We start from the raw sequence: 15,133 nt of genomic DNA, 5'->3' as shown, positions 1-15,133 counted from the left end.
TTTTGTCTCAAGAATTTGCATAAACAATCATCTTTATGTACATTATCAAAAACGAAAAGTACAAAGCATGTCTAAGCTTTTCACCAAAAAATAAAGATCCCCAAACTAAAAATTGTTTAGTGTTGGAATTACATAATAAAATTAAGTCGTACCCATTCATATCGGTGAGTGCATATATGTTACTAGGACACAAAAAACAAAAACTAGAAAATACAATAAAAAACACTTTTTGCATTGAATACCAAAATTGATTTGTGCAACACAGCTTGAGCAGTGCAGGAAGACAAACTCAACATCATCTCAAGAACCAGATGGCGATCTATTCTTGTTGTAGCTGCCATATCTTCGAGCGACGCCAGAATCAGATAAGGTGTCCCATAGCTACAAATCATGAGTTACAACAGTTATTTCACACAGAATCAGAGAACAAATAAAGAGCAAGAAAGTATTGTTCATCGCCCCTTTTCACTTACTTGCAATTTACCCTTTGAGCCTCCGATAGCCAACAAGAAGGGATCGTCCTCTGAGAAGGAAATTTTAAAGATAGCCCCCTAACAAACACCATAAAAAAGAGAAGTCATCAGTTCCAAATTAATAAATATAATATGATTCATAGAAACTTTCGCATTAGAAATGAGTGAAAAAAGAGTAGGAAAAAAAAAAAAAGAAAAAGATACGTACAGCTTTCGGAGAATTAGATGCTACGAAGGAAGGTTGGTTGTTCGACAAATCCCAAAGTTTTACCTGTGACAAATAATAGGTGCTAGATAAGATGAATTCCAATCTGCAAAGTATACAGAAAACTAACAAAAATGACTTCACCATTACCGTTTTGTCCATGGATCCAGTAGCGAGAAGCTGCATGAAAAAGTCGTTCAATATGACACAGTTAAACTAAAATAAATAATCATTGGTCACCAAAATCAAATCTTAAAGACACATACATTAGGTGCTGATGGATTATAGGATACGGAGGAAACAGCTTTGTCATGTGCATGAAGTGTAAAAGTTAGACTTGGGTCAGGCTGCGAGGAATCAGATTTGGCTTTCCGAATATCAAAACCATCAGATTTGGCTTTCCGAATATCAAAACCCTTGACAATACCATCATCAAGACTCACCTAACAGAACAATTAAATCACTATTAGTTAACTAATACTTGTTCATCCGCAAAATAAAAATCGAAATTTGATCCAACTGAATAAGAATTGGCCCCTCTTCGACCCCCCAAAACCCTTTTTTAGTTTATATAAATTAAATAATCATACACACACACACACTTGAATGTCAGTAGCTAAAGAATGTTGGCAAATATTTTATCAAAAATGTGAAAAAAGAGCTAGTATGTTTTATCAAAAATATGTTTTATAAAAAAGATAAAATGGAGTACTCGGGCCTTGGAAATAACTATAACACACCACAAAAGAGTGCTCGGTGTGCGGATCCCATGCCAAGCTCTCTACATCAGTTGAGACTTCCCACGAATAGCCAGAATGTTTTGGCATCCTTGCATCCCTCTGAAATTGTAATAGATATAAACGTTAGAACAAAAGAACCAAAATTTTCAAGGTAGTACATTGAAAGGCTCTTTCAGCATATCACTGTACAACCAAAGGGCACAATATAATAGGCAATCAACGGCAGAGTAAAATAGAGAAATGCTGCGTAACCAAGGAATATTGGAAATTACCAGGGCTACAGTATGATCAAACGAACCACTAAGAAGAACCTGTGGTGCATGATGATTCCAAGCAACTGCTTGAACCTGTAATGATAAATGAACAAGAGCTAAATAATAGACATCAGGTCATTTTAAAGTAGTAACCGACTATTCAATAAAAAAGCATTAAATGATTCAAAAAAGAGACAAATCTCTTCCCTCATTAACACAATGTGGGCATTGCTCAAGAAAGCAGCAAGAAAGACTTGTAAATTTGTTTCTCAACCACACATCTTTGAATAATTCATTTAATTCAAAGTTCTATATTATCATAATTGTTTCGTCTTTAGTGCATAATAGTACAGCGAAAACCACCTCAATCCATTGATGCTTTAAATCACAAAGTTCAACAATTCTACAAAAGTGTGTCAACATGAATAACAAAAAGTCCATTTCATCCATAAAATGAATTGATCTTATGATAAAAAAATAAATTATACTCTATCTAATTTCTTGCCTTGTCCTCGTGATGATCCAGCGTGTATTCACACTTCCCAGTAACCACATCCCAAATCTTTACGTTCTTGTCAGCACTGGCACTTGCTAGTATATTCCTTTTTTTAAGAATAAATGTCAAGAGGTATCAAGGATGGGAGTACAAAAAAAGCATAGATATGTGTGTGTGTGTATCTATGTATAAGAAGGAACCAAGTTATTCCAAGCGCAAATCCAAAAGAATTATCCCTCATCCTCACCCTTTATTTTGCTTAAATAGTGGTTTTAACTAGTGAATCACCTTTAACAGTTATATTGAGCAAATAGGGAGGATGAATAGTAACTCTTTTGAGTCATTCTTGAAGCAACTTAATCTCTGTGTGTGTATAAAGGAAAACATCAAGCAAAGGAAACAAAAGGATAATTCAGTTTTAATTCTACAAACCTGTACTCCTTGTTCCAAGCAAGACCCAGTACCGAGTCAGTGTGACTGTCCTTTTTGTATCTGATTGATTTCTGCAACAAAACAGTTTGAAGGATAAGAAAATGAAATGCTTATGAAAGCTGGAAATCGGATCTCAATAAGAAATGGCCAAACATATTGAGTTCAAGAATCTGAAACGTACGTTTAAAGAAAATTAATGATGGAAAGGATATTCCTATCAGTTCCAAAATCATTTTATTGCCTGTCTATCCACAGTTGGGACATGAGCAATTTCTAAATTAAGTCTTACAAAAGAGTACAAGAAAAAACATGAATTTTGAAAGTTGTTGTTTCAATCCTCATATGAGCAAAGACCTCTGTAATTTCAGTCCTACTAAACGCTGTTCACAATCCCCAATGAAAGTTAAATTCAAGAATCACAAAAGGACAAACTCAATTAAGTTTTATCAGAAACAATTACCCACACAATGACTTGAAAGCGTAAACTATGGTAATCACGTGATTCTAAGGGGAGTGACATTAACAAGAATGCATGACAAACCTTTTTTCCCTTTTTCTTTTTCTCTTCGAGTCCACCCAAAACCACACATGGCTGCACCGCATCAATCTGAGAACAAATGAAAATTAAAAGGTATTCGGCAAAAAATATTTCTCTTTTGGTGTATGAAATTTTCACACAGCAGCCTTAAATTTATGTAATCAATGCACTTACAACGTCAAGGTCCCAAATTTCTATGGAGGGTTCCATTGAACCCACAGCTATGAAGTTCCCTGTGATAACAATGAAATTATATAAAGCTCATAAAATAAAGCAAAGACCAATGAGGGTTATATCGTGCAAAGGACCAATGGTTTAAACCTCTTTCTCCTCCTTTAAGAGGGCAATCGAGCCAAGCTGTGCAGAGTGGAAACGCGGGAATAAGGATGGTATGGTGAGAATACATGTTCCTTTCATTGGAATGTGCATCCTCGAGTACACAAACCTGCAGTGCAGGAAGCAACGTGAGGTAAGTACACTTATTGAACAGTAAACAAAAGTAGAGGAGTATCAGTATAATATACCATGATTCGACTTCACAGGCCAAACAACATTTAACTCACCTCAATATGACTCACATCATCTTCATTATATGCATAAACAATGATAGAATCAGTCGGATTAATAACCATGTCTTCAAGATCATCGGAATCATCATCCTGAAGCATCGTGATAACGTAAGATCATAAGAAGAAGCGTGTTCATGATGTGACCAAGTGTTGAAACTTACGTTTTTATCTTTGAGATAAGGATCCATGTCGTTACTCGGATAATAAAGATCACCAATTCCGGAACTGAATAACTCAACTCCTAAACAAAATGACAAGCATAGTAGATACATCAATAATCATATAGAAGAATATATAGTTACACGATGATAGAAAGATAGACACACCTTCTTCTTCGTCGTCGTAATTGTCCATGTTAAGGTCCTTTAAGGCAATCGTTATATCGTCAGTGTTTCCGATGGATGCTTTGCCAACTGCATTCGCCACTGTTAATGCTTGCGCCACTACTTCATCGTTGGCGTCATCATTGTCACTGTCATCACTACTATACATAAACAAAATTAAAAAGTGAATGTCAGGGTTTTAATAGTGAGTGAGATTTGAAATTTTCGTTGGAACCTAAAGGACCTTGCGTTTTTGTGGTTGGCGATGAGTTCTTGAATTTCCTCTTCCGGAGGAGGATCGGCGACGATGGGCTCCGACTTCGAAACCCCTTTCGGCACCCACGAAATCGCAGAAATCATTTTAGTTTAAGAGACGACTCAACGGAATGAATGCACACAACAGCAGCAGCAGCCACAGGTACTGCTACACCAGAGGGTTTATACGAATCGGAAACAGAAGAACAACCCTTTAGCGGTGAGAATTTCATGGGCCTCAGCCCAATACGGCCCAACCCTCATTATATTAAGCTACTATTACTGTATTTCTATAATTTTAATCTGCACCTCCATGTAAAATTTTTTAATTTCAAAATATATAATTTGCAATACAACTGGTTATATTTTGAATTATACGCTTTTAAAAAAATATATTATATTTCATATTTATACATTTTTAGAATATAAAATGGAAAGTTATTTCATATTAGATAATCATAAAATTTATCATCAAAAATAAATTATTTTTTTTCTATAATTAAGGAAAGTCTAAATTATTAATATTGTTAGATATATTATCTTTATTTTATATTTATCTTTTATCTTTAGTTTGTTTGTTATTACATTTTATTTATATTTTGGACTTAACACATATTTTTTCTATTATAAATAGATGACTCTGTATATATATTTAACCCAATGAAAATTAATCTCATACATAATTTTTATTATTTTCAACAAACAATTTTCAGAATTCCTAATTACATTTTAAGATAATGTCTCTTAATTTATGTTATAAAATTCAAAAGTTAAAACAATACTGTCAACTCAGGTCCCAAAAGTGCATGATAAATACCGCCAAAGCCCAATACTGCAGAGGAAATTAAATGAAGTACTCCAGACACAGTATGGAAAAGTGTCTATAACACATTTATTCACAAGTTTCATAGTGAGTTTTTTTTTTTTATTAAAATCAGACTATTTACGACTAAATTGTGAGTAATTATATTTTAATCTTAAGTTAATCAGTTGGGTTAATATGTTTTGATATCTCATTTTGATTGATCTAATTCAAGATCGAATGATTTGTTTAGTCATCATCAACGTTTAGTGACTTACTTTTCGAGCTTGTGTTTAACTATTCAAAGTGGTGTATAACTAGTCAATGTTTAGTTATAGAGGCTCACTAGTTTGCTATTCGAGTTATGGATTGACCATCCGAACTGGTGCATGGTTGGTCAATCTACTTGGTGAGTTCGTTGGTTTGTTTTCTAAGATAGAGTTGACTATTTAGGCCAGTGCATGATTGATTAGTTTGTTTGATGGTTGACTAAGTTCATTGATGTGCTCTCCGAACTAGTATTTGATCATCCATATTAATCATGATTGATTGAACTTAATTGTCTGATCTTTGAATTAGTGCTTACATATTTAATATTAATCACACAGTGAACAGTTTGATGGTTCCTCCAAACTTTTGATTGATAGCTGATTTGACAATTAATCATCTAAATTATTGTTAATGATTTGAATTGTGATTGATTAAACACTTTTTCAATACACCATTTAAAAGAGTTAACATCTATAAAAAAAAAAAAAACAATGTTTTCTTTTACCAAATTCAATTTCTGAGACAACTACGACATCAAGACAAAAACACATATTTTCGAGTTAAAAAAGAATATATGTATTATTCGCATTAGATTTAATAACATTTCAAGTATTTAGAAATTTTGGATATATGGATTATGTTTGAATATTTTTTTTTTGTACTGAATATTAAAAATATTTATTTTTTAATTAAGAATTTTGTTATTTAACTTTTTCGTTAATATATAGATATCTCTTATATGTATACAGTAAGAATTCACTTAAATAATATAAATTTTTTAAATTCTCAGAAAAAAGTTTAATAAAAATTCAATTAAAATTAATCGAATTTATAAATTATTACAATTTAATCTAATCTATATTTTAAGTAGGAAAATCAAGAAGGAAGTGTGACTAATTACAAAGTACTTAAAATTTAACTTATTCTATCCTTTAACTAGGAAAATTAAGAAGGAAGATTGACTAAACCAGGAGTGTAAAAAGCCATTCCTGGTTTTTCTTTACGGTATTAAAACTAGGCCCAACTTCAATTTTCCATCCGAATCCCGCTAAACCATTCCCTCTCTCCCCTCTCAGGCGTGGTTGCTCGCTACTGCTCCTACTGCGACGTGAGTTCATCTCAGAGTTACTCAACTTCATTTCTTTCTCTCTTCTTCTTTACGCACTATGCTCTCTGTGACGCGTTGCTTAGCTCTATTAGGGTTTTCATTCGTTCTGTTTCTGCGCTTCTGTATGCTGTGCCGCACTTTCACTAAGGTTGATCTCGACAGCTGCTGAATCAAACAATCCGTGTTTTCGTGTTCTTAAACTCAAATTTATACAATCAATGTGAATACCTCCGTTGTGTAGTGTAGCTATATTGCATACTTTTTTCTTTTATCTTCTGACACGTTTTGGAAGTTAACCTAAGAGGTAAATTCATCTTTTATAATTCATAATGTCTTGCTATTATTTGCTTGCTTTGGGATGGTTTCATATGGTAAGACGCCACATCCAGTTTACCTTGCAGGCATATTTACTTAATCTCCTTTTTTTTTTTTTCTGTTTAGAGAATACGTCAGGGAATTGTGTTCGAATTTCGATGGGTAGATTTTGCTTTGACCTTACTTTCTGATGGAATGTGACGTTGGAGGCGTCTCTGATTCATTCGTGCTGCATACTTGTAAGAGAAGAAGGGTTTGTAAAGCCTGCATTGCTCCGTCCGTTGATATCATGACAGAAACTGAAGCTTTTTTGCCTGTATTGAAATCAAGCGGTTATTATACCAAACCATCTCTGAAAGAATTACTGGCCAGGGAGCTTGTTGAACCTGGTTATTGCGGCCGTGTTTCTGATTTCACTGTTGGGAAATTTGGTTATGGATATGTCAGATTTCTTAACGAAACTGATGTGAGGGGGTTACATATAGATGAAATTGTAAACTTTCGCAGGCATGAGATAGTTGTATACAGTGATGAAAATGATAAGCCTGCAGTTGGTCAGGGCCTCAACAAGGCAGCTGAAGTAGTTTTGGTATTAGACAGTGAAATATTGAAGTCTATGGAGGGCAAGGAAGATGTGCTAGTGAACAAATTAAAACAAATCACAGAGAGACAGGAAGCTCAATTTATTTCCTTTGATCCAGTGACTGGTAAGTGGAAATTCTTAGTTGAACACTTCAGCAGATTTGGGTTTGGAGATGATGATGAGGAAGACATCGTCATGGATGATGCTGAGGTATATGATGTTGAGAAAGAATCACCATCAAATACCAATGAAGTTGAGCTTTCTCATTCTCTTCCTTCTCATCTTAGGCTTGATCCTGTTAAGATGAGAGAAATGAGATTATTGATGTTTCCAGGTGACGAAGAGGTAGAAGACTTAAGTCATAAATCATCTTCTGACAAGCAGTATGTACGGCCTTTACAAAGTTCTGCTCACGTAATTAACCATCGTTTCACCCCACCAGTTACAAGAAAAACTCCATTTCCATTACTTGAGTATAAACATGGTAATTTTGATTCAAATTCTCCTGGAGGCATTTTGATGGTTCAGCAGCATAAGGGCGTGCCTCTCAGGACAGTTAAATCACAAGGTTTTAATCTTGATCTCAAACATGAAACTCCAGTATCTGGAAACTATGCTCACAATATAGTTGATGCTGGTCTATTTATGGGTAAATCATTCCGAGTTGGTTGGGGACCAAATGGCATTCTTGTACACTCTGGTGCACCTGTAGGAAGCAGTGGTGATCACAGGCTGTTATCATCTGTCATCAATTTGGAGAAAGTTGCTTTTGATAATGTGGTCAGGGATGAAAATAAAAAAGTGAGTGAGGAACTTATTGAACATGCTTTCGTATCTCCATTAAAGTTTCACAAAGGAATAAACCATGTGATGAAAGAAGTTGAAATTGGTCCCTGCAGGTTGAAACTTCAAAAACTTGAAGCTAATCGTATGATCCTGTCTGAGATTTCTCATCAGTACTGTGATCTTATTGAGAGGCAACTGAGTGTTCCTGGGTTATCTTCCTCTACTCGTTTGGGTCTGACACACCAAGTAATGACCTGGGAATTAATTAGAGTTCTTTTTTCTGATAGAGAAGAAAAGGGTCAAGTAGAATCTTTGGGTGCTGACAACGAAGAAGATATGATGCAGGACATGAAGGAAATTTCTCAAGATGTTGACCGAGAAGCACTCCCTCTAATAAGGAGGGCAGAGTTTAGTTATTGGTTGCGAGAGAGTGTTTCCTATCATGTTCAAAATCAAATAAGCTCTCTAAATGATTCTGATTATCTGCAACATATTTTTGTACTCTTGACTGGGAGGCAACTGGATGAGGCAGTTCAACTGGCTGTGTCCAAAGGAGATGTGAGATTGGCTTGTTTATTAAGTCAGGCTGGTGGATCTACTGTGAATCGCTCTGATATAGCAAGACAACTTGATATTTGGAGAAATAAAGGGCTGGATTTTAGTTTTATTGAAGATGACAGATTGAGACTCTATGAATTGCTTGCTGGAAATATTCATGATGCATTGCATGATATCAAAATTGACTGGAGGAGGTTCTTAGGTTTATTAATGTGGTACAAATTACCACCAAACACTTCATTACCCATTGCTTTTCAGACTTACAAGCATTTTCTTGATGAGGGAACAGCTCCGTATCCTGTTCCCCTTTTTATTGATGAAGGAACACTAGAAGAGGTCATCAGTTGGAACTCCGATAAGCACTTTGACATTTCATTTTATCTAATGCTTCTTCATGCTAGTGAAGAGACCAGATTCAGCTTTTTGAAGGCTATGTTTAGTGCATTCTCTTCCTCCCCAGATCCACTTGATTACCATATGATTTGGCATCAACGTGCAGTATTGGAAGCTGTGGGTGTTATCAATTCTAACGATCTTCATATTTTAGACATGTCATTTGTGTCTCAGTTATTGTGCTTAGGGAAATGTCATTGGGCCATATATGTGATCCTTCACTTGCCCCTTCGTGAAGATTATCCGTATCTTCATGTAAATTTGATTCGGGAAATATTGTTCCAATACTGTGAAACTTGGAGTTCAGACGAATCTCAGCAACAGTTCATTGAGGATTTGGGCATTCCCACGGACTGGATGCACGAGGCTTTGGTATGTATCATATTTTCTCGTCTCTTTATTATTTTACTAGTGAAGAATTCTAAGTCACCTGCACAATGTGTTGCAGTGCCCTTTTAATTTCACACGTCTCTTGTACTATGTTTGGATGATAGATAATGATGGAAATGGAAAGGAATTAGCTGAAAGGGAATAAATTCCTGTTTGTGCAATTTTAAAACCAGAATGGAGTGAAATAGTACATCAGGGTACCATTCCCATCATTTTCCCAAAATAACACAATTTGCATTCACGAAAATTAAGGTGAAATGGTGGGAACTCAATGGGTATTGGAGATTTGGAGCTTCATCCTGTTCCTATATTAATCTTCCATCCCTTGCTCTATTCTGCAAGCATACTATATATTCTGACTATATTATTAATTCAGTTTGTATAAATATGACATTTTCACTTTGCCAGTGTTTTAAAATCCACAGGATTTATATTTGTTAGAGGACAAAAACTGCTTATTAGATTCACATGGTCACTCATTATGATCAATATATGACTAAAACTGAATTAAATTGTTGTCCTAATAGTCTTTACTGATTAATGGGTTGTGCTAATGCTTTAAGTGTCAGAGTTTTGTATTTCTTTAAGCGAATCTTCTTGTTGTCTGAATGTTTTTGTTATGGTGGTGCAGGCAACCTATTATAATTACAATCAGGATCACTCGAAAGCTCTTGAGCAATTTCTTCAGTGTGCATATTGGCAGAAAGCTCATTCTATTTTTATAACATCGGTTGCTCATAGATTGTTCTTGCAATGTAAGTCTTGTGTGCATCTTGTAAAGGACTCGTGTTTTGTTTCCTGATTATTTCTAGCATATTGTTTAGGGCTTTTGTTAATAATCTTTTGCAATTTTTGTGAATCATACATAGGCTAGAATTACTGATTATCTGAACCTCACATAATTGCCTATTTGGTCATTGCTGCTTCTTTTCAATAGCAGAAAATGATTGGATTTGTTCCTCTTATTTCCAGTTAAGTGTGTCCTAAATAACTTATTTCATATCTTGTGCAGCAAAACATGCTGATATATGGAGTATAGCAACTTCCATGGAGGACCATAAATCAGAAATTGAAAACTGGGAGTTGGGAGCTGGAATTTACATTTCATTTTATTTGATGAGAAACACGCTTCAGGGTGATCCCAATTCCATGACCGAATTGGTATGTGAATATCATCCCTCCCATCATTTATGTGAATGGTTGTTATGCGATCCTGTCATAGTTTGATTACGAGGTGTAACTAAAAGATAATTTGTTTGATGCTAAGCTTGAACTATGGATTCAGATGGTATGAATTTCTACAGTGATGCAGAAGACAATAATTCCTGTTACCTTGTCATTTGAAATGCTTTTAGTTGTTGCAATGATTACACGGTACAATCTTCTAATATGCTTTACAACGTGATTTATGAAGTTAGGTAACTGGTGAATTTTTCCAATCTGTGTTGAATGTGGTTCATGGAGCAAAGTTGTTATGGAAGAGATTGACATCCATGTCATACATTCTATTTGTATTTGGTTATGTTGTTTGCTAGATCAGGACTCTGAATATTCACATTGTGGTCTCAATTTCTAGAGATTTGAACCAATTAAAATCATATAATTCTTGTTTCAGGATTCTCTTGAAAATAAAAATGCTGCTTGTCAGGATTTTGTCAGTCAGCTAAATGAATCCCTGGCGGTTTGGGGTGGCAGACTACCTGTTGACGCAAGGTATATATATATGTTGTCCTTTGCTGTGCATGGAAAAATGTTTGCAATAACTGCTTGTTTACCTGTTTTTAGTTGGTACAGCTGTTTCTGATTTTATAGGTTGACTAATATACTTATCCAAAACTGTTTTTTTGTTGGCCACCGGACTTTAAAAGCGAAAAAAAAAAATTATGATAACACAGAACTATATTTGCAGTTTTACTTTCAGCACCTGTATGTTTTGACACATTATTTCATTAGGTGACCTTATTTACCGTGTGATTGACCATCCATTGAGAGACATTTTATTTTCCATATTCACGTATACTACTGATTTTGTAGGGTGGTGTATTCAAGAATGGCAAGCGAGATATGTGATTTGCTGCTCTCATCTGTTGGTGAGGGTGCAACCCGTGATGAGCAATTTAACTGTTTTGGCACTGCTTTCAGTGCTCCCATTCCAGAAGACCAGCGCTCTGGTCACTTGCAGGATGCAGTATATCTTTTTACCAGCTACCTCTTAGAGATATCTAATTAATTCCACAATTTTACCATTTACTGTCAGATATAAAGTCCAATAGAAAATAGAACATCGATGTGTTTATAAGGCAGGATTTTTATCTGCATATTATTCATGAGTTTTGTGCGTTTTTTTAATTTATCTCGGTCTTGTATGATTGATAAGCATGAGATGCCGCTAAATAACATTCATTAATTTTGCTTGTATGGATGGGATACGGTTTTGCTGTCGTTGTCTAATGAATTTCTACAATGACCTGATTGCAAAAAGCCGAGCTGAAATGGAATGAATTGGGAATTGTGCATTCAAAATTTCAATTTACGTGCCACTTTTGAAGTGAAATCTTCACACAAGCCAAATATCAGTATCGTTTGGTAGTATGAATTATATGAAACTATGCGATTATAAATAACATGACATTTCATTATGGGTGTCTGGTGATCTTTGTCTTTATTTGGTTTGAAATTCTGATATAATCGTTCATTTGAATGTAAATTTAATCTGATAATTCAATAATATGAGTGAGAAGGTTGAGTCTCTTTTTATGTTATACATTAAATTTTACATACAATTAAACTAAAATATACGGCTATAACTGATTCAATATAAATATAATATACATTTTTTATTTAGTAACAATATAAACTGAAAATCAAGTTTGATTTTTGTATTGGTCAATTTTCAATTTAATTTATCTTGTAAACTCAATTTGATTTGATGATTTTAAAGAATTCCACTTACCAGTTTTGTTGAGCCAGGATATATAGCTAGTGGACCGAGAAAAGTTAAGAGGAAGTTGATCCATATTTATCATTCTGATGATTAACTCCGCAAGGAGCTTGCAAAAATATATAAATTATCTTTAGAAATGAAAGAGCCCTTAATACTTAAATGTATTCTATTTTTTAAATTTTAGTAAGATGTCGCTCACATTCTTAGTTAAATAGACTTTTTAGTCTTTATATTATCCTACTTTTTTTCCATGTAGTTTTTTGAATTTTAAAAGTTTCAATTCTGTATTAACACATTTCTTCAATGTAGTGTTAGATTTTGAAAGTTCTCCATTTAATCTTAATTCTATTTAGCTTTAACCTCAAATCTATTTAAACTTTATATCAATTATATTTAAAGTGCCTTTATTCAAAGTTTAATCTCAATTAAATATATATATATATATATATATATATATATATATATATATATATATTTACCAAAATGACAATATTGAAGAACATATTACGTAAGTAAATAGGCAAGTCATGCAAGTTTACTACAACATTGTCTTTCACTCTTTTTTTTCTCCTTTCCTTATCTTTCCATTCCTATCTCAATCTAAATAAACCCTAGAAGTAGATCATTGGTTATTAAGTCATAAAAATATTTTATTTATAATGATATACTTAATTAATACATGTTAGATTGATAAGAAAAAGAAGCAAGAGAGAAGAGATTGTGCAACACAAACAAGAAGTAGAATCATTTATTTAAACCTCAACATAAGTAAACTGAGCTTGTTCCAAAGCTCTTCATACTAACATACGTGAATTTCAAACACCAAACACGAAGCAGTAATTTATATCTAATCCCAAAGATCATTGAGCTGTGGCTTGGTGGGTCCAGCGATTAAACGACTCTGATGAATTTGATTTATTTTAGTATGATCTTCTTCTGTCAATGCCCAATCAAAGATCTTCAAATTTTGGTTCATCCTCTCCTTATCATAGCTTTTTGGAACAAAAGTGACTCCTTGTTCATACAACCATCTAAGGCAAATTTGAGCTATGGATTTGCCATGAGCATCTGCAATTTCTTTCAGTACATCATTATCCATCACTTCATTTGGACCCCTGCTTGCACCTTTCCTTAAAGGTGAAAATGCAGTTATGATTATACCATTTGCACTGCAAAACTCTCTCAGTTCCTTTTGTTGCCATGCAAGGTTCATTTCCACCTACAATATTTATTTAATAACAAATAAACATCAATATGAATTCATCATGAATCTTTCATGTCAACACAAATTAAAAAAAAGAAAAAAAAAGTATTACCTGATTCACCACAGGAAGGATGGTAGCAACAGACAACAGATTCTGAAGTTTCTTCACAGAGAAGTTGCTGACTCCAATAGCTTTAGTGAGGCCAAGCTTTTGACATTCTTCCATGGCTTTCCACACACCCTTCACATCAAAAGGCAAGAGATCTTCTACTTCAATGGGAAAAGAAAACTTTCCAGGTTGAGAACTAAGAGGCCAGTGAATAAGATAAAGATCCAAGTACTCTAGTTGAAGAGTTCTGCATCAGAAAAAAGGTTAATTCAGTTTATGTCATTTATATAGCTACTTTTGCTATGCAGTTCTTTGAAAAATGGTCTTAAATTGAATTTATATACATTTATATACCTGAGTGATTTGCGCAAAGCTGAAACAACAAGATCAGGATGATTGTCAGTGACCCAAAGCTTTGACGTGACAAAGAGGTCTTGGCGAGAGACAAGGCCAAGTTCAACTGCTTCTTTCAAGGCTTCACCAAGAGCTTGCTCAGAGCCATAGGCAGCAGCAGTGTCAAAGTGTCTGTAGCCTTGTTTTATGGCTTCAATGATTGCTTCCTTTGTGTCTTTCTTGCAGGTGAAATCTGGTGCAGAACCCATTCCGACCACTGGCACCTTCTGTTGGGAAGAGGAGTTTGGAAGCACCAATGTAGGAATTTCGACAGCAACCATTGTAACAACTGCTGATTAACTGCTATAGTTTAGTACTATAATGTAACCAAGGAACCAACACTACTTGCTTGTTGCAGTTTATGGAAACTACTGGGCTGGTCACCCTTTTATACTACAAATGTTGTCGTTTCCTCTGTTTCTATGATTTCTGAATTCCACCTTTGAAATGTCTGCAAACAGAGGTTAGGTGGGATAAGATGAAATCTACCTCCATCCATCACATTCTTATTTTATTCAACAATAATTGACTTGAATACTGTGTAATTCTGCATCAGACTGTCGATTGGTACATTCAATTTGTGTTTAGAATAGTATAACTTAAGGAAAAAGTCTGTTTATTTTTTATAAGTTTTTAATAATGTATACGTAGCAGTTTATGATTGATTTGTTTTAAATATTTTTTTAAAGATAAATTCAACATAAAGTATCATTGTCCTATAACTTAATCCACTTGTAACAAAAAGTTTACATTCATTTACATATTATATAGTTTACGTGAATTTTTAATACACTCTTTCATCTCAGTATGAATGATAGTGTTGGAAATCTCACGTTAATTAAAAATAAAATTAGTTTTATTTTATATAAGTGAATATAAATTTAGTTTTACAAATTGGATTTTAAAAATTGAGTTAGAGTTAAAATCCGTTTATTAATATAATGTTATAGTATTACAGTAAGATTTTGTGAGAGATGTCTTGGAAGTGGTATG

General features: G+C 34.1%; 3 protein-coding genes across 6 annotated transcripts; 1 reads left to right on the top strand and 2 right to left on the bottom strand.

Moving 5' to 3' along the window:
* On the bottom strand, positions 1–4,468 carry LOC106763006 (uncharacterized WD repeat-containing protein C17D11.16). Of its 2 annotated transcripts, none has more exons than XM_014647156.2 (16): positions 4,275–4,468; positions 4,034–4,191; positions 3,869–3,948; positions 3,702–3,797; positions 3,460–3,583; positions 3,313–3,371; positions 3,142–3,207; positions 2,601–2,671; positions 2,178–2,274; positions 1,691–1,765; positions 1,419–1,517; positions 945–1,121; positions 829–858; positions 682–744; positions 474–551; positions 1–381 (listed from the first exon to the last, which is right to left on the bottom strand). In XM_014647156.2, the coding sequence occupies exons 1-16, from the start codon at positions 4,388–4,390 to the stop codon at positions 301–303; spliced, it is 1,470 nt and encodes a 489-aa protein (XP_014502642.1). In that variant the 5' UTR covers positions 4,391–4,468; the 3' UTR covers positions 1–300. The 2 variants fall into 2 exon arrangements, with proteins under 2 accessions (XP_014502642.1, XP_014502643.1); XM_014647157.2 differs by having other exon boundaries at positions 4,034–4,188.
* A 1,878-nt stretch (positions 4,469–6,346) lies between these two features.
* On the top strand, positions 6,347–11,908 carry LOC106765000 (nuclear pore complex protein NUP96). 3 transcript variants are annotated; one of them, XM_014649472.2, is made up of 6 exons: positions 6,347–6,465; positions 6,907–9,472; positions 10,122–10,245; positions 10,503–10,651; positions 11,106–11,203; positions 11,525–11,908. In XM_014649472.2, the coding sequence occupies exons 2-6, from the start codon at positions 6,971–6,973 to the stop codon at positions 11,718–11,720; spliced, it is 3,069 nt and encodes a 1,022-aa protein (XP_014504958.1). In that variant the 5' UTR covers positions 6,347–6,465; positions 6,907–6,970; the 3' UTR covers positions 11,721–11,908. The 3 variants fall into 3 exon arrangements, with proteins under 3 accessions (XP_014504958.1, XP_014504959.1, XP_022637478.1); XM_014649473.2 differs by lacking the exon at positions 6,347–6,465 and adding an exon at positions 6,473–6,613; XM_022781757.1 differs by lacking the exon at positions 6,347–6,465 and adding an exon at positions 6,639–6,769.
* Positions 11,909–13,152: 1,244 nt separating this feature from the next.
* LOC106762915 (NAD(P)H-dependent 6'-deoxychalcone synthase) lies at positions 13,153–14,518 on the bottom strand. Its single transcript, XM_014647041.2, has 3 exons — positions 14,102–14,518; positions 13,751–13,994; positions 13,153–13,653 (listed from the first exon to the last, which is right to left on the bottom strand). Exons 1-3 carry the CDS (start codon positions 14,419–14,421, stop codon positions 13,282–13,284), a joined length of 936 nt encoding a protein of 311 aa, XP_014502527.1. The 5' UTR covers positions 14,422–14,518; the 3' UTR covers positions 13,153–13,281.
* Between the last annotated feature and the right edge of the window lie 615 nt (positions 14,519–15,133).

This window comes from Vigna radiata, chromosome 6 (assembly GCF_000741045.1).
Source record: "Vigna radiata var. radiata cultivar VC1973A chromosome 6, Vradiata_ver6, whole genome shotgun sequence".
Taxonomy (NCBI): Eukaryota; Viridiplantae; Streptophyta; class Magnoliopsida; order Fabales; family Fabaceae; genus Vigna; species Vigna radiata.
Note: the sequence above shows the minus strand (reverse complement) of the source record. Positions and strands in the feature narration are given on the sequence as shown.

What these genes read in the sequence shown, in the direction of transcription:
- LOC106763006 (XM_014647156.2), bottom strand. Translation starts at nt 4,390, where the DNA reads ATGATTTCTGCGATTTCGTGGGTGCCGAAAGGGGTTTCGAAGTCGGAG. An exon ending in AAAAGAAAAAGGGAAAAAAG is followed by an intron (nt 2,672 to 3,141) that starts GTTTGTCATGCA and finishes GTTTTGTTGCAG; the next exon opens with AAATCAATCAGATACAAAAA. An exon ending in CTGGATCCATGGACAAAACG is followed by an intron (nt 745 to 828) that starts GTAATGGTGAAG and finishes TATTTGTCACAG; the next exon opens with GTAAAACTTTGGGATTTGTC.
- LOC106765000 (XM_014649472.2), top strand. Translation starts at nt 6,971, where the DNA reads ATGGAATGTGACGTTGGAGGCGTCTCTGATTCATTCGTGCTGCATACT. An exon ending in ACTGGATGCACGAGGCTTTG is followed by an intron (nt 9,473 to 10,121) that starts GTATGTATCATA and finishes ATGGTGGTGCAG; the next exon opens with GCAACCTATTATAATTACAA. An exon ending in CCAATTCCATGACCGAATTG is followed by an intron (nt 10,652 to 11,105) that starts GTATGTGAATAT and finishes TTCTTGTTTCAG; the next exon opens with GATTCTCTTGAAAATAAAAA.
- LOC106762915 (XM_014647041.2), bottom strand. Translation starts at nt 14,421, where the DNA reads ATGGTTGCTGTCGAAATTCCTACATTGGTGCTTCCAAACTCCTCTTCC. An exon ending in GCTTTGCGCAAATCACTCAG is followed by an intron (nt 13,995 to 14,101) that starts GTATATAAATGT and finishes TTTCTGATGCAG; the next exon opens with AACTCTTCAACTAGAGTACT. An exon ending in TCCTTCCTGTGGTGAATCAG is followed by an intron (nt 13,654 to 13,750) that starts GTAATACTTTTT and finishes TAAATATTGTAG; the next exon opens with GTGGAAATGAACCTTGCATG.